The following is a 24,524-nucleotide window of genomic DNA, read 5'->3' as shown; positions in this document are numbered from 1 at the left end:
GTTACTAACACAAATTACGCTATAAAATTCTAACACTCATTGTTATTAAAAAAATATATATATTAGTGAGTTGTTGATAGAAATGTATACAAATGAAATTTTTGAATTTTCCATAAAAATAAAATAGTTTCGTGTGACAATTTTTTTTTTATTTGTTTGAGACTGCAGTTTCGTCAATTTTGAGTCTACTATAAAAACAAAAAAGAGAAACATGTAGATTCATATATGTTAGAATATGTTGTTCTCATTCAATTCCTAATACCGCACGTTACTTAAGCACTAATTATTAATTATTTACTGTTTAAGTTTTGAAGACTCTTCATATGGCCTATTTACTGGTTCAGTTTTGAAGACTCTTCATATAGCCTATTTACTGCTTCAGTTTTGAAGACTCTTCATATGGCCTATTTACTAGTGCAGTTTTTGAAGACTCTTCATATAACCTATTAATTGGTTCTGTTTTTAAGCCTATAAATAACATCTCCATGACTTGAAAAATTATAGAAAAACATTTACAAAGACACACTTTGTAATATACACCTGAGTGTATTTTGGTGAGGATTATTGTTCCCATTCAAGAGTTTTGTACTCTTCTTTTCATAATGGAACTTTGTTCATTATCGTCCCGTGGTTTTTCCTCTTACATTCAAAAGAGGTTTTCCACGTAAATCCTTGTGTGTTATTTCTCTTGCTCTTTTATTTGCTTCTCTTTAATTTCCAATTGTCACGATCCTGCGCCTTCGCATGCTATGATACCATAACAAGTGGTATAAGAGCTCTTAGTTGGAAATTCCAAAATGTCTACAAAATTTGACATTGAGATGTTTGATGGCAAGATTAGTTTTTCTATTTGGCGAGTCCAAATGAGGGTCGTTCTAACCTAGAGTGGATTAAAGAAGGCTTTAGATGGAATACAAAATAAGCCAACTTCCATGACTGATGAGCAGTGGGAGGAGTTGGATGAAAAGGCGCTATCATCAATCCAACTCTCTTTATCAAAGGAGGTTCTTCGTGAAGTAGCAAATGAAACAACCACTGCTGCATTATGGCTAAAGTTAGAGTCTTTATACATGACCAAGAGCCTTGCAAACAAGCTTCGTCTCAAAGAACGCTTATATACCATTAGAATGGTTGAAGGTACTCCTATTCAATCTCATCTTAATGAGTTTAATTCTATCCTCTTGGATTTGGAAAATATTGATATTAAAATTGATGATGAAGATAAAGTTGTTTTGTTGGTTGTCTCTCTACCTTCTACCTATAAACACTTCAAAGAAATTATGTTGTATGGAAATAATGATACCTTATCCTTTGAAGATGTTAAATCTAATTTATTGTCCAAAGAAAAATTTGATCTTGAAGTTCATTCTGTGGACAAGGGTGAGGGTTTAAGTGTCAGAGGTAGAACTCAAGAAAGAAGGAGTACAAGTGACAAAAAGTTTAGATTCAAGTCTAGGGGACGCAAATCCAACAAATTTTGTCGCTATTGTAAGAAACATGGTCACGAGATTTTTGATTGTTTTATCTTGAAGAAAAAACAAGAAAAACAAGAAAAAGGAAAAGTCACGCAATCCCCTGAAGCTGCCAATATTGAAGATGACTATGACGGTGACATTACTTTATCTGTTGTCTCTTCTAATAAGAGGAGTAAAACATAATGGATCCTTGATTCTGGATGTACTTTTCATATGTGTCCCTATAAGGACTTATTCACTACTTTTCAATCTGTTGATTGTGGTGTTGTCTTGATGGGTAATGATGCCCAATGCAAGATTGCAGGAATAGGTACAATTCAGATCAAGACTGATGATGGTGTCATTAGGACTTTGTCTGATGTTCGCTATATACCCGATTTAAAGTGAAATTTAATTTCACTTGGCATTCTTGAATCTCTCGGGTGCAAGTACTCAGCTGAAGGTGGAGTTCTAAAGGTATCAAAAGGTTCTTTTGTTCTCTTGAAAGCTAACCGAATTGGAAGTTTATATGTCCTGCAAGGGACTGTTGTGACAGGTTCAGTAGCTGTATCATCTTCTATTGCTGAAAATGATGCCACTAAATTATGGCACATGCGCCTAGGCCATATGAGTGAAAAAGGCATGCATCTTCTAAGCAAGCAAGGATATCTTGGTAAGCATGTCATTGGTAAGTTGGAGTTTTGCAAACATTGTGCTTTTGGGAAACAAAAAAAGGTTAGTTTCTCTACAGCAACTCACAGTACAAAATGTATTCTTGATTATATTCACTCTGATCTTTGGGAGCCTTCTAAAGTTCCTTCCTATGGAGGACGTCGTTATATGATGACTATCATTGATGACTTTTCTTGTAAGGTTTGGGTCTATTTTTTACGACATAAAAATGAGACTTTCCCCACATTCAAGAAGTGGAAAACTCTGGTTGAAACCCAGACAGTGAAGAAAGTAAAGAAGCTCAGAACAAATAATGGATTAGAGTTTTGTAGTGGTGACTTTAATGAGTTCTGCACAAATCATGGTATTGCTAGACACAAAACCATTCCAAGGAATCCCCAACAAAATGGTGTTGCAAAACGAATGAACAAGACTCTACTAGAGAGAGCTCGTTGTATGCTCTCAAATGCTGGGATATGGGATCGACATGATCTTTGGACCGAGGCAGTTTCTACTGCATGCTACTTGGTCAACCGTTCTCCACATTCAACACTTGACTTCAAAGTTCCAGAAGAGATTTGGTCAGGTAATCCTGTTGATTATTCTAATTTAAGAATTTTCGAATGTCCTGCATATGCACATATTAATAATGGCAAATTAGCTCCAAGAGCTACTGAGTGCATATTTCTAGGTTATGCATTTGAATCAAAGGGGTATCGTTTATGGTGCTTTGAGTCAAAGTCTCAAAAGCTAATTCTTAGCAGAGATGTAATTTTTAATGAGGATGCATTATTATCTTCTAGAAAACAGTCTTTTGTGCCTTCTTCTACCAATACAGGTACTATACAGGGAACTAATGAGAAGATGGAGTTTGAATACAAATCTGAAGTTCCTGGTATTGATGTCCCATCTTCCTCTACAAATGATTCCAATATTGATAATCACCATGATGATGGTGAATGTGATGATAGAACCACTTCTCATATTCAACAACAAGGAGATGATTATTATATTGCTCGAGACAGAGCTAGAAGACAAATCAGAAAGCCAGCCAGATACACTAATGATTATTTAACTGCCTATGCATTATCAATTTGCACAAGAGGTAAATGATGGTGTTAAGCCTGTCAGCTACAATGAAGTTGTTTCTTGTGTTGAGTCTTCTCAGTGGCTAGGTGCTGTGAATGAAGAAATTCAGAGTCTTTATAAAAACAATACTTGGACTCTGACAGAACTACCTAAAGACAAACGGCCATTAAAGTGTAAATGGATTTATAAGAAGAAAGATGGCATTCCCGGGGTTGAAAATGCAAGATGCAAAGCACGACTAGTCGTTAAAGGCTTTAATCAAAAGGAAGGTATTGACTTTAATGAGATATTCTCACCTATTGTTCGTCATACCTCCATTCGTGTTTTGCTTGCTTTTGTTGCTCTGTTTGATTTGGAGTTAGAGCAGTTAGATGTAAAGACAACTTTTTTACATGGAGAGCTGGAAGAAGAAATTTACATGGAACAACTAGAGGGATTTATTGTTCCTGGAAAGGAGCATTTTGTTTGTCATTTCAAGATATCCTTATATGGCCTCAAGCAAGCACCTAGGCAATGGTACAAGAGGTTTGATTCTTTCATGATTGGGCAAGGTTACTACAGGAGTCAATTTGATGACTGTATTTATTTTCAAACATTCCAAGATGGATCTTTCATATACTTGTTACTATATGTTGATGATATGTTAATTGCATCACGTGACAAGTTTTCTATTAGGAAATTAAAAACTCAACTAAGCAATGAGTTTGAAATGAAAGAATTAGGTGCAACAAAGAAAATTCTTGGTATAGAGATTCGTAGGGACTGTCAAGCTGGTAAATTGTTTTATCTCAACAAAGGTATATTGAGAAAGTACTTGATAGGTTTAATATGAATGATTGTAAACCTGTTTCTACTCCACTTGCTGCACATTTCAAGTTATCCTCAGATCTTTGCCCAGATACAAAGGAAGATATGGAGTACATGTCACATGTTCCTTATGCTAATGCTATTGGCAGTCTTATGTATGCCATGATATGCACCAGGCCAGACCTTGCATATGCTGTTAGCATGGTAAGCCGGTATATGCATAATCCTGACAAGAAACACTAGAGTGCTGTAAAATGGATTTTTCGGTATCTAAAAGGTACTTCTCATGTTGGCTTGATATTTGACAAAAAATTGGCTACAACTGATAATGTCGTAGGATATGTTGACTCAGATTATGTTGGTGATCTTGATAGAAGAAGATCTCTCTCCGGTTACATCTTTACCCTTTGTAATAGTGCTATCAGTTGGAAAGCAACACTTCAATCTATTGTTGCATTATCTACAACCGAAGCAGAGTATATTTCAGCCACAGAGGGAGTGAAGGAGGCTATTTGGCTCCGAGGTTTGGTAAATGAACTTGGTCTAACACAGAAATTTCTTACTGTGTTTTGTGATAGCCAAAGTGTTATTCATTTAACCAAGAATAATTGTTATCACGACAAGACCAAACACATCAATATAAAACATTACTTTATTAGAGATGTTGTTGTTGTTGGAGAAATTATGGTTGAAAAGATTCACACTTCTGAGAATCTAGCAAACATGCTTACCAAGCCGCTTCAAGTTACCAAGTTTGAACATTGTTTGGACTTGGTTGGTCTATACAACATTTGAATGCCCTTTGGGGCTTTATCGGACGATGAACACATGTAGAATTCGAACCAAGGTGGAGATTGTTAGAATATGTGGTTTTCATTCAATTCCTAATGCCACATGTTACTTAAGCACTAATTATTAATTATTTACTACTTAAGGTTTGAAGACTCTTCATATGACCTATTTACTGGTTCAGTTTTGAAGACTCTTTATATGGCCTATTTACTGCTTCAGTTTTGAAGACTCTTCATATGGCCTATTTACTAGTGTAGTTTCTGAAGACTCTTCATATGACCTATTAACTGGTTCAGTTTTGAAGCCTATAAATAACATCTCCATGACTTGAAAAATTATAAAAAAACATTTATAGAGACACACTTTGTAATATACACCTGAGTGTATTTTGGTGAGGATTCTAGTTCCCATTCAAGAGCTTTGTACTCTTCTTTTCATAATGGAACTTTGTTCATTATCGTCCCGTGATTTTTCCTCTTACATTCAAAAGAGATTTTTCACGTAAATCCTTGTGTGTTATTTATCTTGCTCTTTTATTTGCTTCTCTTTAATTTTCAATTGTCACAATCCTGCGCTTCCGCATGCTACGATACCATAACAACATATATGGTGATAATGATTGTGTTTTGTTTGTATTTGTATAATTATTGTGTTTAGTTTTAGTTTTAGCCGATGTATATATTGTATTTTTTATTTTTTTCAAAATATCAAATCATTACTTTTTAAAAAAAAATTATTTAAAAATGAGCAAATAACATTTACGTGAAAGAATTATATATTTTTTAAAACGAATGTCAAGATTATCGCCTGTTTTTTCATTCAACACAATATCTATTAACAAGTATTACTTCAGAGAATAGACAAATATTTAAACAATTCGATAGATAAAAAATTTATAAAAGTTAAAATTATATTTAATAAAAACTCTAATTTGTTTTTTTTTCCAAAAAGATAAGCAAGTGATGTCCAGGTATATTTGGATAAGGGTTTGAACTCTTCCAAGTTCCCATATACTTCTGCGTCTGAAAAGTCAATTATTGTTTAGTCGTTTCTAAAGTTGAAATATAATAAAAAAGTTACCATGATTTTTAAAAATTTCAAGTTTTGAAAGTTATAATTCTAATATGTTTGTTTAATAAAAAATAATGTATAGAAATATTTATATAATTTTCTGAAAATACATAGTAACATACTATTTCTATAAACAATTAAAGAAGAATAATATAATACTTTTATTACACTAGAAAACGTTAATTTGATTAAAATGTAGTGAACAACATTAATATATAATTTATCATAACTCAAATCCATATTTTATTAGAACTGACTATTTCTTAGAGAATAATATTAAGTTGAGACTTATAAATTAACATTTACCATAATATCTTATTTGTCACATAAATATTTGGAATCTCGAAATCTCATAACATAATACACAAAAATAACATTAACAACCATGGGACACCACTCCAACAGTTAAGAAAGTTAAGAAATTTAAATATAAATTTAAGTATATATTAAATAAAAGTAAAAAAAATTAAATAATATAATGAGGAGAAAATCGTTAAATTATTTCTTTTTAAATTTCAAATTAAAAATAATATTAATTTTTTTATTTATCATTGTAGTCATTATTTACCAATATCATAACATGTTTCAATTAACCTCAAATAATAAAAATGAACAATACCATAATCAATATTCAACAAATCTAACTAAATTCAATTCTTCAAAGGACGTAATTTTCTTTCTTCTCTCATAATAAATCTGTTGAAAAAGCCAAAATTTATCCAGCAAATTAAATTGAAAAATTGTTAAGTTACTATCAAATTGAGATTTTTTAGCGAAATATAATATATTTGATGAAATCGTGGAATTCGTTTACACATTGCTATTTATTGGGTGGAATCAATTCAATAAGCAAAGTATGTACAATCATAGTAGTTTGAAACATCAATCAACATACCTATAATCCAAGATAAAAAAAAATTTAACTCTTTCATGGTTTCTTGAAGGATTTTAGTTCAATACTATTTTTACTTTCCATGTCAATTAATGAATTACATCAACTCGACGTGGATTCGTTTATAATGGACTAACAAATTTATATTTTTTTTCAATCTTACTTGAAACGTTTAAACGTGTTTATGCTTTAATTGTTAAAATAAAATTAACAAATGACTCGCTTTGAACCAAAGTTACAAATATTTTCAAATTATTGAATTCTCTATCAATATGGTATTTTTTTTTTTTTTTGCCTATATGGTTGAAGTAGTGAATGAATCAAAAGATAAAAAAAGAATTGTAGATGAAAAAGGGAATGGAAATGAAAGTTCTGCAAAATATAAATTGCAATCAAGTAAATTATTAAGGATAGGACAAGAATTTGTAAACTAAATTAACCAAAAGTGGTGATTCAAATGACTACAACCAATAAGAGTTTTCATCTTTATAAAAGAGAGCTATCAAATATATAAAAATATTCAACCCATACAAAAACAGAAAATAGAAACAACATAAAAATAGAAAATTATCATAATAATAAACGACATAAGATATTAACCATATATCTTTGAAGATATTAACCATTTCTCATAATATTAACCATGTTGTGCTCACATCATCTCTTCATTCTCAAGTTATACTAAAAATCCTAACCGGATTAAAGTAATACAAAACCCATTGTTAAACAATTTCAAAACAAACAAATAGAAAACATCATCCCTAAATTGTGTCAAAACAATTTTTTATAGTCAAAATCAATTAATTTCATTGATCAAATTAATTTCACTTATGTAAGAGTTGATTTTTTAGTAAGTATGTGAAAATTATAACCTCCTTTTTATACGTCACTATTAAAACACACCAAAAGAATATTACTAACAAAGCTAAAAACAACTTAAAAGTATACTTTTTCTAAAAAATATAATTTAAAATTATTGTAAGTTCAATAATTTTATTGAAACTGAAACATACGAAAATAATTATGAGAAAATTTAATCATGTTCATCGAAGGGATCAAGTGAATTTTTTCTCATTTTGCAAGAATAGAAATCATCTATGGTACTTAGGAGAGACTCTTAAAGGTTGTTTGGGGTGTGGGAAAATTTTCCCTTCTCTTTTTGGATTGGAGAGGATAATAGGCTACAAAATTTAAGGTAGAGATACGAATGAGAGGCGCAATTGGAGTATGGAGTAGTTGCCAAGAACCTTGGGAGAGAGATTGCTTCTTCCCTATTCCTTCATTTTGTAAACCCTAAGTTCTCCACCATGGAGAGTTAAACCTACTGTTGAGATTAGATGTAATAAACTTACTTCTTGTATATTTTGTGATGTTAATACATATGCTTTTTCATTTTTATGTTAGTATTTGATTTTTATGTTTAATGCTTGTTATGGCTTCTTGATTATTGGTTCTTAAGGTATTGAAAAATGTCTTTTAAACCTTTAATTGAAATTAAATATCTAATGGAAATTTTATCTAGGGATAGAACACGATTCATTAGTAATCTTAAGATTCTTGAACTTTGATGAGTTATCATAGGCTCAAAGTCAAAAGGGAAATGATTTGAGTATATTTGTGAGTTGATTTTGACATGAAATTGGAATTGAATAAGCATGAATGAAGTTGGTGAAACCTAATCTTAACAATTGTAAATACTATATGTTAATTTTTTGTTGCACACCAGTTGTTTGATAAAAAAACTCAAAAAAAGTTTCTTTGTATTTTGTGGCTTTGGTGTCTAAATAAGTTATGAATGTAAGGGTTGTCATGTGTTGCACAAGTTCCTTGGAAGAGAATGATATTTATAACTTACTACATCGTGATTAGTGCACTTGTCGTTTCGTGCTAACAAGAGTCATTGAATTAATTAAGTATGGGTATGAGTATGGGTAATACCCAAGTTTTTAAATTGTGTATTGCAATAGGAATGAGTATGTACATATATGCATCATCCCCATCCTCATATCATCTCAATACCCATCCCCATGTCCTTAGTTTTGTAACCCTTCTTTTTGTTTCTTTAGCTACACACTTTTTTCTTACTCTTTCGAGTGTTTGGTTTGTTGTATATTCACAAAGTTTTATAAGATCTCTAAAGTATTTTTCCTCTTACCACAATCTTAATTACACATTTTGTGTCCTCTAAATGTAGTTAGGTTCAAATGGGTGTTGACAATTTCATTGAATCAAATAATTTATTGGTCACACATTTAATGATCTCTACTCAATTTTAATATTTTTATTTATTATTTATTTTTCTACAAGATAATGTTTGACTCTAAATTTTAAGTGTCACCTTTTGCATGACAGGGGAGTCACGACTCCCAAAAAAAAATTCATTTAATTTTTCATATATATTTAAATTTTATATTTATATATTATTATTCATTTTATATTAATTGTTTAATTTTTTTCTTAAAACCTCATGCATAATTTCTCCTCTCTCTTCTTTTCTTTCATTTCTCTATTCCATACTTTCATCTCTCTTTCACATCTCCTTTTTTATCTCAATTTTTACCTTCAATCTTACTTCATTTTTCAAAATAAATTTCACCACAATAAAATTGATGAGTTAAAGAACATTTTGGACCGATTAATTTATTATTTTGAATAGGTTTATTTTCTACCTTTTTTTTGAAACAATATGTTTTTCTCTTTCATGTGATAGATTTGTTTACTGTGTATCACTAAGAGGTGATAAATTTATATTTTTCTACATAGGTGAAGTGGTAAATTTATATTAGAAAAATTATGATAAAGAGTAAAATGATTGATTTTTTTTTTCAAGAGAAAGACTTATGATGCATGTACATCAATTAAATTTGAAAATTTTCATGGGAATCCAAGAATTAAAGACTATGAAAAATAACTATCTAAAGTTCTCAAAGTTAGATATAATGAATTTGAAAAAATCTAATTTGATACCTCTAAATTTTTTTTCCAAGTTTCGTCACTTTTTATTAACATAAAAATCTTGTCATCTTCTTTATTATCTTTTATCCATAGTTTTTTTATTATTATTTGAAAAACCTTTGTTTTGCTTAAAAATTTTTCATATTTTACCACCGCAATCGTAAAATAGGTTTCATTTACTGTAATATAATCATTTATTGTCACAAATTTTTTTATCAATGAAACTACTCTTTGCAAAATTAATAGATGTTATGGTTATTATGAAATTTTAGTTGTGTAATTTTTTAATATTTATATAATTATTTGAATTTCTCTTGTTATTTGATATTTTAATATGAGATTTATAAACTAATATTTTTCTTTATATTTGTCGTTCTTAAGAAAATAGACTATGTTCTTTTAATATTGAATATTTCGATAATATCATGATTCCTTTGCTTGTTTTTTTTTATTTTTTTTAATATAAATGATTTAATTGATATTTAAAAAAAATGGTTATGGGTATATATGGGTATGCGGGTATAACCATTACCCGATGCTGATGTGAATGAGACAAAAATTATATATCTGTTGGGGTTCGGTGATGGGGTGAGGATGATTTTTTATTGCAGAGACGTGGATGAGATAATGAAACTCAGACTCATCCTACTGATTTTCATTCCTAGTGGCAAAATAGCTTATCTTCTTCTCGCAAAGATGTCACACTTTAGCTACAATACAATTATTATTAGGATAATGATATTTTGACAACTAAATTTTGACAATTTTCTCTTATAACCTGAGGTGATATCTTTTAAGTAATTTTGAAATATAGAGAAATAAGAAAATAGAAAAATAGGAAACCACATACAAGATACCACCTCAAAAATATATGAGAAAGTTGTCAAATTTAGTTATTAAAAAACCAGTTTCCTTATTTTCTTATTATTATTAAAGTTCAATCATTTTCTCGAATACATAATCATTCAAGTTCAATCAAAATTTAGGAGAAATAATTTATTTGAAATAATTATCTTATCTTCTCATTTAGCTCGATAAGAGATTGATCTCGATTTAAGTACACCATGGAGGAATTTTTGTACAAAGAGTTTCCGTGAAAATAATCTCTTTGTAAGAAGAGTTCTTGTGAAAATTGAATATGAGATTCGACTTACGAATCAACCCATCCAAACAGAATGGAGAATGTTGAACTTTTCAATCCAAAAGTCTATTTTGATATGATTTGTCTAACTTACCAAATTGACGAATCAAAAACATGATAGGACAAACTATCCAACTTATCCTATCTTTAACATTAAAAGTTAAAACAAAAAATAATTTACAAAATTAATTTTTTATATTATATTTTTAAAAGTGTATATACATAATAGCATTATAACTTAAATTATTAACACTTATAATTTAAATTTAAATTATTAATTATACATATATAATAATATATAATAAAATAATTTAATATGTAAATATAATAATTATTTGAATTTATCTAATTAAAATGTCAATAATTAATCAAAAATTTAAAAGATATTTATATAATTAAATAAGTTTTTTAATATATATATATATATAATATAAATTTTAAAAGTTTAAAAAGAAAATTACAAACTAACAGTTATAAATTTTGACTCGTTTAACTAATCCGGTCCATTCTGTTATTTTTCAGACGAGCGGCCGGACCGGGTTGTCAGTAAGATTTATTTTTTGCATAAGAAATATCTCTCACTCATGAATGGGTTTGATACCCAAAAAGAAAACGGTCCCGGATGGTGAAAGGGAGAGTGTACGGTTCTTCTACGGCGGGGGCATGGTGAATGGGACGGGTGATAGTGTCGTCTGTGGCTGGGATTATTTGTGTGCTCTTCTACTGTTCCATTTTTAAATTCAAATTATTTTTCTGCTTTTCTGTTACCTAAAACCTCTTCATCAATCTCATTGTTTAGAATGTTGAATTCTTCAAATTTATACATGCCAAACAAAAACAAACCCATTAAAAAGATAATTATATGTTTTAACAAACTTTAATAAGATAATTTAGAGTCAGAAAATAAAATTAAAATGAATTAAAATTAGAGTAAGTTAAATTGAGGGGAAAAAATTATAGAGGAAGGGTAAATATGTTTGTGGTGTGTTTGTTTTTTCTATTTTTCATTTCCCGAAACAAGTTACAATCTTAAATTTTCTCTCACAAATTAATTATTGGCATTTAACTTGACTTTTAAGGTCAATGAGGAATGACGAAAGCACAAAGATTAGATTCAAAGTTCTCTCAACGGAGTGTCATTGTAGTGAGGCGGATGAGTGTTTGGACTATAGCACGATGAAGCGTTAATAATATTACAAATCATTTTACTTTTTCATTTTATAATTACATAAGATGATTAAAATCATGGAAGGATAAGTAGTAAACGCATTTTTTTTTATCACTTATGCATGTTATTTCTGTTTAATAAACGAGTTTAATGTGTGTTATACATGTTTTACTAAATATGGATGAAAAAGTTTAAGAGAACAAGATATATTATATGTTTATCTCTTATTTTTTTTAAATATTTTATCTTTTTAAAATTCTAGTTTTTTTTTTGCCTAGCTTTTTTAAATGCATTTTCTTGTATTGTCTTGTTTGGAGAATATAACTAAGGAGATAAAGGAGTTTAGAATAATTTGACCTACACATAAATTAATGGTATAAAGAATCTAGACTTTCTCATGAATAGGGGTTAAATTGGCAAGATTTGAACTAAATCGTGCACAAAATGTTCAAATGAGATCTATAACTTCATGTATGTGAGATTCACTTCATTTGTTATTCAGTTCAAAAGTATGTGGATAATTTTAGTATATAATAAACTCTTTGAAAGTGTGTAACCTAGGCAACGATTGACTATATGCCTTTTATAATACTCACTTATTCACAAACAATTTGTTGTTAGGTTTGTTAAAGATGTAATTATATAGATGTGCATTGATTTTTGAAATATTTGGTTATTTGCGATGTTTAATGTATATTTTTTTGTAGACTTGGGAGATTTTAATCAAGTGGACAAGAATTGGTTTATTTTTGTGTTTATGTTGAAGTAGAAAATTGTTGTCTTGAAAAGAATTAGTGTATCATAGTGGTGCCGTTATCCTAAAAGGTTGTTAATCCTAAAATCGTTAACTTAGAATAACCACTACGCCTAAAGGAACATCACGCGGACCACAACCGTTGTTGGGATTTTTAGGGCTTTTGAAAATATGAGAGATATGAAATATATGAGAGATATATGTGATATGTTATACGGAGGAACATGTTTTTGTATTTTACTGATATACTCTATATATAGAGCAAAATATAACAAATATCAAGTATAAAATATTTAGAATATCTCACTCCTAATCTAAAATAATAACAAATTTCTAAAACTGACACATATCTCTAAAACTGAAATATTTTCTAAAAACTAATTTAAATAAAAAAGATATTAAGTAATATTCTCAACATTCCTCCTTGCTTAATATCTGTTTATTTTATATCTTCAGATTTGATTCTCCATCTTTTCATGCTTGATTTTCTCCTCTTTTTGTGCTTGCAATATTTGTTTTTCTCCTTCTTCCATGGCATCACATCTTTCTTCAATTTGGCATCATCCTTCATATTTATTCTTATATCAGCATCATCTTCTTTTTCTTTGTTCGGTGTGGATTTCATTGGAGTGGCATTGGACCTTTTATGAATATTAAAATGTGAACCTCCATCTACTTTCTTCACTTGGACATCTACTTTCTTCCAAGGATATTTATTTTCTAATTTTGATCCTTCTTTCATACTCACTATATTTGTAGCAAATTCCTCCTTCATAAAATCCAACGCAAATCTTTTGTCTTTCATGTGGACTTTGAATACCTCTATATTGTTAGTATTTTTGATCACACATACTTTATTTTCAAAGGAGACCTTATAACCTTTCTCTAACAATTGAGCAACACTTAACAAATTCTGGGTAATTTCAGGAACATATAAAACATCAAAAATTAATTTGATACCTGAATGAGTTTTAATTGAAACTGTTCCTGTACCTTTCACAGCAAGTTGTTCTCCATTCCCAATTCTTACCTTGGAAATATTTGATTTATTCAGCTCCTTGAAAATTTCTCTATCATGAGTCATATGGTTTGTGCAACCACTATCTATAATCCAATCTTTTGAAGAATCGTTGGTTGTGACACATGATGTTGCAACAAGTAGATCCTCCTCTGATTTATCTTCATCTGATTTATTCTCCACAATTTGAACATCTTCTTGAGAATCTTTAGATTTGCACACCTTTTCCACATGTCCCAATTGACCGAATTTGTAACATTTGACATCTGGCCTCCACCAACACCAATTGGGTTGATGACCTTTTCTCTTGCAATGGGGACAAGATGGAAAAACCTGTGTGTTGTTGTATTTGCTCCTTCTATTTTTCTTGACTATGAGAGCATTATCTTCCGTGTAATTTAAATTACCTTCAACCGCCTCATGATCTTCTCTCATCAATCTTCGTTGTTCTTGTGTTTATACGCTTTCATTTGAGCCGCGGTGGGATTTTCAGATAAGGGAACATCATCTTCCTCCACAACTTCCCATAGATCTAGCCCCTCTAGATATGTTTGCATCCTTACCGCCCATAGATCATAGCTTTCACCATCAAAGAGTGGAATAGCGACGTGTGACATATTTCCTTCCATTCTATCGACAGTAAGAACAATGGCTCTGATACCAGTTGTTGGGATTTTTAGGGCTTTTGAAAATATGAGAGATATGAAATATATGAGAGATATATGTGATATGTTATACGGAGGAACATGTTTTTGTATTTTACTGATATACTCTATATATAGAGCAAAATATAACAAATATCAAGTATAAAATATTTAGAATATCTCACTCCTAATCTAAAATAATAACAAATTTCTAAAACTGACACATATCTCTAAAACTGAAATATTTTCTAAAAACTAATTTAAATAAAAAAGATATTAAGTAATATTCTCAACAACCGGGTACATAGCGGCATATTGGGTCACAAAGTGTCACACCGCCAATCACACCTTATAAGAATCAACTAACTTACATAATGATAAGGTTGGTCAACTATTCGGTTCCCTTAATTATAGAAACGATATGAACACCAACCAACCAAAGTCGTGGAGAACCAATATGGAAGTGGTAATGTCTAGAATGCTGTCTACTTTAACTTAGGAAAAAAACTAGTTGAGACATTGTAAGAGAATAATGGGCCTGCAGCCTGGGCCTAACTAAGTCCAAACAGGCCCAATGAAGTTGGGCCAAAGTAAAACGTAGTCAAAGTCTAGCCCATGGTTTAAACTAAGGTAAAACGAGATTAATCTCCTATAAATAAGACTGGATCCAGCAATTAAAGGTACGTATTTCATTAGTGAGATTTGACTTTGAAAGTTTTTGCTGACTTGATTGTTGAAGTTCTTTTTGCAAGTAAACTCCCATTTTCCATCAAATACCCGAAGCAAAGGCATAGCTAACAAGACCGTAGAGTATCCATCCAAGAAGCTCAAAAATTATGATAAGATAAAGTTCAAGTCCCGTAATAATCTAATATTGTTTCTGCAAGAATGATTAGTTTTACTTCAATTGTATTAAATTCTTGAGTTGTTATATTTTTTCATAATATCTCAGAAAGTGATGGATTTTTCGATCAAATGAGTCTTAATCAATATGTTGTTAGTTCAAGTGGTGACATTTAATATTGTAGAAGAAAGTTATCCCTCGAGTGTCTCATTTATTATTCAAGTATCATTTATTACTCAAGTATGGTTATCAAAGCTCAAGCTTCCAATTGGTTTTCAATATCACTGTATGTTTTAATATTTATATTTTGAACTATAATTATTTTGTTTTATTAGATTAATACTTGAAAAGATGTGACAGTTAAAAAAACTCTTGAATATGTGTTAATGGTTGAAACAACTAACAAGAAGAACACTTGACAAAAGAAAGACACTATATGGATCATGACAGTAGCAGCTACCATGATAACTCTAATGTTGAATTCAATAAAAAAGTACTTCTCATACAAAGAAGTCCATTCATTCCCTTTCCAACTATGGAATTTACAAGATAATGGCTTGAATATGCCACCCTTGTTTTTATTGTTCACTTTTTGTCATGCTTTAATGGTGGCTGGAGCTACTACACCCACTTTTAGAGCAGCCTATGCAGGAATTTGAATTCTTTGTTGGATTTTTCTGTTATGTTCCTATGTTGTATCTTTAAAATACACCGATGACCACTGATTTTGAAATATTAATATAGTGTATTTTTAATACTTAGTAGAGGATAACACCAAAAAATCCAGTAGAAAATCTAAACTTCCTATGCAGTTGGAACTCTTCCAGAAACACTAGGCAAAGGTGCCTCTGTCACATTACTAACAATCAAGATTGGGGATGGAGGGGGAAGTGGTGGAAGGAACAACTCAGAAATTTGTTGATAAAGTTTGCCAGGTTCAATAGGGCTCATGTAAGGTACTTTTTTGCCATGCTTTAAACACAAGTTCCCTGCAAAGAAAGGACCAAGTAATGTCAGTTTTCCAAATCCTTGTTCAAGAAGCAAAAATGTTAATAGAAAAGCTTGAACTTACTCCTGTATCTGTCAGCTGTCTTGGGGAAGTCAGTAATAATGCCATTGACCTTGGTTCCAATGACAAATGAATTTATCTCAATAGATGCATCAGAGTAATAATCCCATGCTTGAGATACAAATTCATTGCTGAAAGTTTCTACATAAACTCGGAGCTTAAATGACTTGAGCTTTTCCACAATGTTTGTAGAGTTAACTAAAAAGGTCTCAGTTTCAGGAAAAACAGATTCCTTTCGTATTACCACAGAATCAGCAAATGTTTTTATGTCCTTAATAGCCGTTTCAGCAGCATCGCCAATGTTCTCATCAACCTTGTAAACCCTTTCAAATTTTGATTTATCTAATTTTTTAAGCACAGAGCTATGAGTTGACTGAATCATAACTTTGTGCGATCTTGGTTTTGTTTTCTTTAGAGCATCAAGGACTGCATTGACCACACTTAAATTCTGCTTCTCTGCCAGATATGCAGCATTCTGATAACAAAATGAACGAAAATGGCATTGATAAAGCATAAAAGGAGTAAATCAAAGTGGACCATTCTTTATAATAGTAAAATACTATGATGCACAGATAATATATGCCGTATCGGACATGACACTAATACATTATTTAAATTGAAGTATCGGTATCTCATTGGTCAGATATAATTCACTGTAGAAATGGAAGAACTAACCTCTATGCCGATCAAGATGCGAGAGCCTTCAGTCAAGGACAAAAACTCAGACAAGGTTATCAGCTTTCCTTGATTTTCCAATTTTGGATTCCGGATCAGTCTGTATTTCGCATAAGGTTTCAATATTGAGGCTGCAATAAAAAACAAATAACAGAAAACATGAGGGATTTAGGAATTTTTTTGGAACTTTCCAAGAAATTTGACTGAATAGATTACTCAAATTGCAAACCAAAACTTGTTTGGCATTAAAGAGCATGCCATAGAAACATTCAAAAACATCATTCAACTTACGAATCAATGTTTTTATCTCGTCCCATGTCAAACTGAATGTATATATGCCACTGTTGCCTTTGATCTCCTGAATAGTTGTAGCACGAGTTTTGAAGTTTGTATTAGCAACTGTTGTGCTCTCTGAAAGATCTACAGAGCTTAAGCAAAAGGGTGTTCCATCCTTGGACATTTGAACAGGACAGTCAAGTACATCTGCCCCATCTGATTTAGCTTTCTTATATGCAATGTCAGTACAAGCAGGAGTATCTCCACTTGCTCCATATTTTGTGATAACCAAAGTGTCCACTTTATCATGAAACATATGAAAGAAGAAACAAATCAATAAGGACAACTTAGACAAATCAACACCCTCAATACAAGCCATAACTTGTTAACTACAAAATGATGATACAGCTGATAAGTTATACCTTGTTTAGTGGGATTTTCCCCTAGGCCAGAAAAGCAATCTGCAGTAAGAGATGAGATTTTAGAATCTGAAAGGGGTGCTGATTACAATTATAAATGTTTAGAATTCTATGCAAGGGAAACAAAACTTACTTATGGCTGCAGATGGAGTAACTGGGAAGTCAGACAACACACCATCAACAGAGAAACCACCAACATTAAAGAATGATAGACACTCAGCCACAGGATCATAACTGAAATTGTAGCTAAATGGAACATCATTGATAAGGTCTGATACAAACACTTGCAACTTTTTCTTGTGAGCATCTGAGACAAGAGAGGTATGTGGTTGTAGATAAAGGTTTGAGTCCACAGGCCATATATAGCCCTTGGGAACAAGAATTCCTGAAGCAAATGTCTTGATTTGAGCAAGATTTCTCAGGAGTTCACCATAAGACTGATTGGTTTTAGGTTCAATCTTAGACTGCTCTAGAACCCTGAAGATCAAGCTGGTTGTTCCATGACAAAAGATTGATTTAACCCTTCTTAAGAAACCCACATCAGGTGATGAAATGTAACTGACAGTTACATTTTTAGCAAACAGGGATCGTAGAAAGGTTTCTACACTCAAATTCTGTTGCTTGAAGAACGCATCATGCTGCATTGTATTTTAAAATGAAAAAACATGATTAGCCAACAACATAATAAATTGTATACGTTTAGGATCTGCTTTAAAACAAAGAATGTATTCAGTTAAAGGACAAGAAACAAATACTCTTTTTTTCCAGTTACCTCAATATTTAACCACAGGCCTGTAGATGGCGATTTTATCAAGTTAGCTACTTCTTCAACATGGAGAATGGGAAGCTTGTTGCCATCGAACTTAGGAGTCCGAGAGTAAACTCCCTGCACAACTGTTCCAATAACAAGATGATTATCAGTGTTACAAGCATGTTATAACAGTGGACACAAGTTTCCCAGTTCTGACATGTGATGATCAAAGGCAAGCACCCAGAACAAATTCCATGAATTTAGCCTCTGAAATTGGAATTACCAATCAATTTGGTTCTATAATTTAACATCAATTTGGTTCCTAACAATTATAAATCAGTCAATCAGTCCTTGAATTATACAATATTGGTCGATTTGCTTCCTAATGTTAATATCAAATTGACAAATAATGGCACAAATTGAAAACTAGATCACTTTTTTGTAATGTCAAAAACAAAATGAATTGATAGTTAACCCGTGTTGCCAACCAATTCAGGGACTAGATTGATGCTTTCCACTGTGTTTCATGCTTGAGTAATCAATGCCACCATGCCACCACTTACCCCACCTTATCTTTGGAAAATATCTTACTTGAGAAAAAAGATATAGACATCATCCAAACAAGAAAACAAAATTGCTAAAGTCTTGAGATAGATCAAACTCACGAGAAACATTTGCTAGTTCTTTGAAGTTGTAGTCTGCAGTAAACCATCCCCGGGTTGAAACCCCATTAACAAAGTAATCCTTTGCCTTGTCTGGATAAACAACTGAAATGTCAGTGGCATTGTCCAGCTTTAGCTCTGGGAAACAAATCCCAGTGCCATCCTTTGTTAATTGCACATCACACCATAGAATCACATCTGGGTTACTAGTGTTAAGTGCCAAATTATAGGCAAGTGAACTTGAATCTGGAAATATCCCTGAAAACCCGCCACGTGCTATGACCACTGGTGGAGATCCTGCATAGCAAATGAATTGCTTTAAAGTTTGTCAAGAAAGTAAGACAAAATTTGGGGTGCTTTTGTGTATACAAGTTCATGCAGAAGGTTGAATTTCTAGCATTTATTCATGAAGAACAAATAGATGAAAACCCATTGAGTAGTTAACACCATCATCTTCTAGATCATTATCTGTAGTTCATTGCATGTCTTGTCTCTCTGCTATAACTAATTTAATGTCTCCTTACTGACTCACTTTGTAAATGTTAAACTTTTATAAATGAATTACATTCATTGTTATAATTAATGATTCAAGCGTTATAATTCCTATTTATTGTCAGCCAATCAGAAATCACATGTCAGGTAAGATTTTTAAGGTAGTTATCTTAAACCCAACTTATTATATTTGACAATTGTGATTGAATGACAGTGCGAGTGCATACACTATTTACTCTCAAATTAAGAAAAACTGATGACTATTCATTGCTATGATAATTGCAGTAACAAGACTCAAAAAGGTTGTCTTAAAAGGGTTGAAATAATCAGTTCATTAAAACAAGAGTAAGAAAGTCTGAACCTTTAGAAAGAGTATCAAATACCCAATTTCCTTCCAAGCATGAGACTCAACAAGCCCACAAAACTAACAAATAAGAAGATAAGTAGGGACCATAGGAGTAAAGGGAAGAAGAAATAGAAACACACCGCGCAATGTTTTCCAGCCACTTGGTGGTCCTGCTGAAGAAACCAGTGCTACCAATGAGTGCTGCAGAATGAGTATAGCAAGTACACTACAGAGAGCCATGAAGTGCCGCATGAGTTTCAAATCTTACCCAGAAAATTCTTATCTGGGATATGTAACTTTGAGGGAGGTACAGATTATGAGAACTATGCAAGTTCTGAGAAAGATAGCCAAAAAGGTGCGAACTTTAACTGTTCAACTAGAAGAACTAGGCTATGATGAACTAGAATTGTTCAACTATAGAGGAATATTCATAGGCATAAGACAACACCCTTCACTCAACCTTGGCTTCTTCAATGATAAAATCTACTCAGAAGTCAGGGTCAACCATACAGCTATTTTCCAAGCTTATATGTGTGTCTGTATGTGATGACTTTTTCTTTGTTATAAGTGGTCACGCGGTTTTTGAAACTTTCATGCAAATGGCACAAAAGTTATGCAGAACTTGTAAGTAACCTTTCATCTGCAATGGTTGAAATAAATAATAGCAAAATCATGAGAATGTGTATTAACAGAGAGACAATAAGTAGAAAAATACTCAAACAAAGGTGTGAGACACAGAAAAAGATGGAAAAGAAAAAGGTTCAGATAACTCGTTTTGTAGCACTGTCATGTCTATGGCTGCTGCTAGCTAACATTGCTGTGTTTATGTCTGCATTTAATGACACTGCTTCATGTCTTCATCTGTAACAAATGAAACAGATCCTAGAAATTTCATCCAAATGTTTATTTTGTTTTTAATATGTTTTTCTTCATAAAGTTTCATATGCCAGAAATTTCTTTCAATTTTATATTTTTTAGGAGCAAATATCATACTTAAAAATTGAATGAAATGCATTTTAATTAGTTCCCTAATTTTTGGTAAAAAGTCGTGTTATATATTGAAAATAAATTAGTTTCGTCATTTTCTGTTTATATAGTTAGTTTTATTATCTTCAACTCCAAATCTGGTAATAATTATTTACAGGTTACAAATTTGATGAAATTAAACCAAATTGACTAAGTGATTTTTTTTTCTATTATTAATTATGTCATACAATTTAATTTTTTTTTGTGTTATTGTAGTAGAGTCAAATCTCTACCACGTTGATGTGAGTACTATATGCATCATATGTTTTAATGTATACGCTGAATGTTGCACTCTAAATTTTTTAATTAATTGGTTGTCAAATAAAATGCTTTGAGACATTCCATAGAACGTGATAGGCATAAACAATCATTTTTATTAGGTTTTTAATTAGGATGTATTCCTGAAGCAAGTATTTTCTTATGATTTAAGGTATTCGACCATAATTTAAAAATTCATACATCAGAAAAAAGTGCAGAACAACAATTAGAACAAACACGTAGCGTTGTTCTGAAAGGAAATGCTACCACGTTGCTTCACTTGGTCAATCCAATAATAAACTGTGTGTGAGCAAATCGAAAAAGTCAAGAGTATTTATGATATTTTTTGGGGGTTAAATATGTTTTTTATTTTTATTTTTTTGGAAACTAGAATTAATTTATCTTTGAAACTTTGTCTAATTTAGTTATCCAACTTTAGAAATGTTTGGATTTAGCTTTTTTAGTTAAATTTTGTTAAGTTTATTTGACACTCTAAACATGTTTTTCTACTGACCTTGGAGCCAAAGTGTGTCATAAACAACTAAAATATTATCATAAGATGTGTTTGAAATGTCAAGTAAACTTAACAAAATTTGATTAAAATGACTAAATCTAAACATTTATAAAGTTGGGGGACTAAATTAGGCCAAAGTTTTGAAGAATGACTAATTCTAATTTTCACTCAAAATGAAAGGACCAAAATATATTTAATCCTATTTTTTTAATAAGGGTTAAATATGCTTTTAATATATGAAGTTTCATGCAAAATTAAATTTGTTTCTCTTTCAAATATTGATATATTTTGATCTTCAAACTTTAAAAAATAATGAATATAGTTTTTTTTAATCCATTTATGCTAACATTTTCTTGGCGCGTTTTCTGGCTATTAAAATGGGAATGTATTAAGCAGTATAAATAACTTTAATGTTATCATAAAATGCGTTTGACATATAAAAAAATTATGTAATTAAGTTTAAATTACTACATTCATCAATTTTTAAAGTTTTGAGATCCACATATGTCAAAGTTTTGGACATGAACAAATTCTAATTTTAGATCAAAATTCTGCCACTAAAAATATATTTAACCTTAGTTTTAAACATGAATGTCACAAGTAACGGCAGTAATAAAATGTAGTCACAACATTAATATTATGCAAGAATTTAGTTTTTGATTAAGTGAATATTAAGAAACTTATAGGTAGAGATAGGTACTTTGGTTGTCAAGTTTATTGTCGGATCCATTTATATCGATGGATCTTTACTTTAAGTTTTATTGGAGAGATGTTATATTAATGAAACAAATCTAATACACATAAGATATTAATATTATTTTCAACTTAAAAGTTGAAGGTAATGGAGTTTTGGAATTTCTATCTTATAAGATATTCAATTTTTTCATCTTTATCTAATGTAAAACTTATACTTACACGTGAATTCTTTATATTTTTTCCATCAGATGTGAGTCTATTCTATGTTGATATACTTTACAAAAATATTCTCAATCATGAGTACATTACCTTCTTATATTACCACAATAGGATATGTTTGACTAAAATTCCTATCAAAAAGACTTTTTATGGTTCTGATGCCACTAATGGAGATATAATAACAATAAGGCACGAGTCCCACATAAGATATTACACTATTTTCAACTAAAAAATCTTAAGATAATAAATTTATGAATCTTTTTCCTAATTATCTTACCCTCATCACATTGTCCGGTGTGAAAGGAAGAAAATATGCGTATTCAAATAAAATAAAATTATTATTAGTATCTTGAATATATAATACCTTTATAATAATATTATGTATTAAAACAATTACTTTTAATTTGAATATATTATTTTGATTTCAAAATTATTGATAAGGCTATACCGAATAACAATGTCTCGATAAAAAAATAAGATTCAGACATGTATGATGAAAAGCAATTTAATTTGATTTCTGGGTATAATTGACATTAACTTAAGTATTAATTATAATTAGTAACATAACATGACTAAAGAAGTGTATAATTAGTAAGGTATATTTTGTAATATATTAAAACAAATAATATTAATGTAATATATATATATATATATATATATATATATATATATAATAAATTAATTAATGCAATAAGAAAAATATTTGTGAAGTTAAGAAATTATATCACTGATAAGCATTTATTTCAAAACATGTTTGTACAAAATAAAGGACATCATATTAAGTTGAATGGACCTCAAATAATATAATTCAATGTATCTTTCAAATATATTAATAGTTTTGGTATGAGAAACGAGAAAAGAAAAGCTTGAAGATAGTCAAAATTAAAAAGGTTTTTAAAGTCACAGAATTACTTAAAAACAATTATATACATACTTTTTCAACTAGTATAATACATTTATTATTTTTAACTTTAACTTTAATTGCAAGAACTCTACGAAAATTTATTTATCCATCCTATATGTCAAATTAATTACAATGCACACACACACAAATTAATTACAATGAAGATATTTTCACACACACACACTACCACCTAAAAAATCAGTTATATTTTTCAATATTAAGACTATTATTTTTTATAAAATAGTTTTATATTAATTTCTTTTACAGGAGAAATTATTGATGAATATGTACAAAAACAGTGAGAGGACATCATACTATCGTTAACGTAGGACACTTTTTTTAAGGAGATTCACTCACCAATATTTATAATGAGTTATGAACAATTTATACAAAAAACGAAAACATCAATTTTAACATAAAACCTTTTAAAATAATGTGTTTGTGTGTTTTTTCTATCATATTTTTTTCTTCAACCATTTTATTTTTACCTTTGCTTAAAATCACATTTTAATATATTATATACTCCTTAATATATTTTAAATTTTTTAGTTAATTTAAAAAGGTAATTTATTTATTTGAAATATTTAAAAAAAATTATATTAAAATAATTTGTTTGGATAAAGTAATTAAAAAGAAATTCAAATTTAATAAATTTTGGGAGGTATTTCAAATAAATAAAATACAAGAAATTCAAATACATTCAAAACTATAAAAAATTTGAAATTTCACTCTTTTTCACTCCACTCATGAAAGTAGAGTCGAGTCGGCCCATATCAAAGATAGAGTCGAGACGAGTTGGTTCGGGTCAAAGGTTGAGCCTAGTCGAGCCAAACAAAAGGTAGAGCTGAGACGGTCTAAGCCAAAGGTCGAACGTAGTAGGCTCGAGTCGAAGGTCGAGCCCAGTCAGCCTGGGTCA

At 30.4% G+C, this 24,524-nt stretch overlaps 1 protein-coding gene across 1 annotated transcript; it reads right to left on the bottom strand.

Moving 5' to 3' along the window:
- Nucleotides 1-15,758: 15,758 nt before the first annotated feature.
- On the bottom strand, nucleotides 15,759-20,712 carry LOC114187081 (glycerophosphodiester phosphodiesterase GDPDL3-like). The gene is made up of 9 exons (XM_028075208.2): nucleotides 20,132-20,712; nucleotides 19,157-19,450; nucleotides 18,513-18,634; nucleotides 17,874-18,378; nucleotides 17,744-17,782; nucleotides 17,337-17,621; nucleotides 17,046-17,176; nucleotides 16,374-16,845; nucleotides 15,759-16,290 (listed from the first exon to the last, which is right to left on the bottom strand). The coding sequence occupies exons 1-9, from the start codon at nucleotides 20,241-20,243 to the stop codon at nucleotides 16,106-16,108; spliced, it is 2,145 nt and encodes a 714-aa protein (XP_027931009.2). The 5' UTR covers nucleotides 20,244-20,712; the 3' UTR covers nucleotides 15,759-16,105.
- Nucleotides 20,713-24,524: the final 3,812 nt, after the last annotated feature.

The sequence above is a fragment of the Vigna unguiculata genome, chromosome 6 (genome assembly GCF_037176805.1).
Source record: "Vigna unguiculata cultivar grain cowpea cultivar isolate G323 ecotype 2 chromosome 6, ASM3717680v1, whole genome shotgun sequence".
In the NCBI taxonomy this organism is placed as follows: domain Eukaryota; kingdom Viridiplantae; phylum Streptophyta; class Magnoliopsida; order Fabales; family Fabaceae; genus Vigna; species Vigna unguiculata.
Note: the sequence above shows the minus strand (reverse complement) of the source record. Positions and strands in the feature narration are given on the sequence as shown.

What these genes read in the sequence shown, in the direction of transcription:
- LOC114187081 (XM_028075208.2), bottom strand. Translation starts at nt 20,243, where the DNA reads ATGCGGCACTTCATGGCTCTCTGTAGTGTACTTGCTATACTCATTCTG. An exon ending in TACTCCATCTGCAGCCATAA is followed by an intron (nt 17,783 to 17,873) that starts GTAAGTTTTGTT and finishes CTCTTACTGCAG; the next exon opens with ATTGCTTTTCTGGCCTAGGG. An exon ending in GGAAAATCCCACTAAACAAG is followed by an intron (nt 17,622 to 17,743) that starts GTATAACTTATC and finishes TTCATGATAAAG; the next exon opens with TGGACACTTTGGTTATCACA.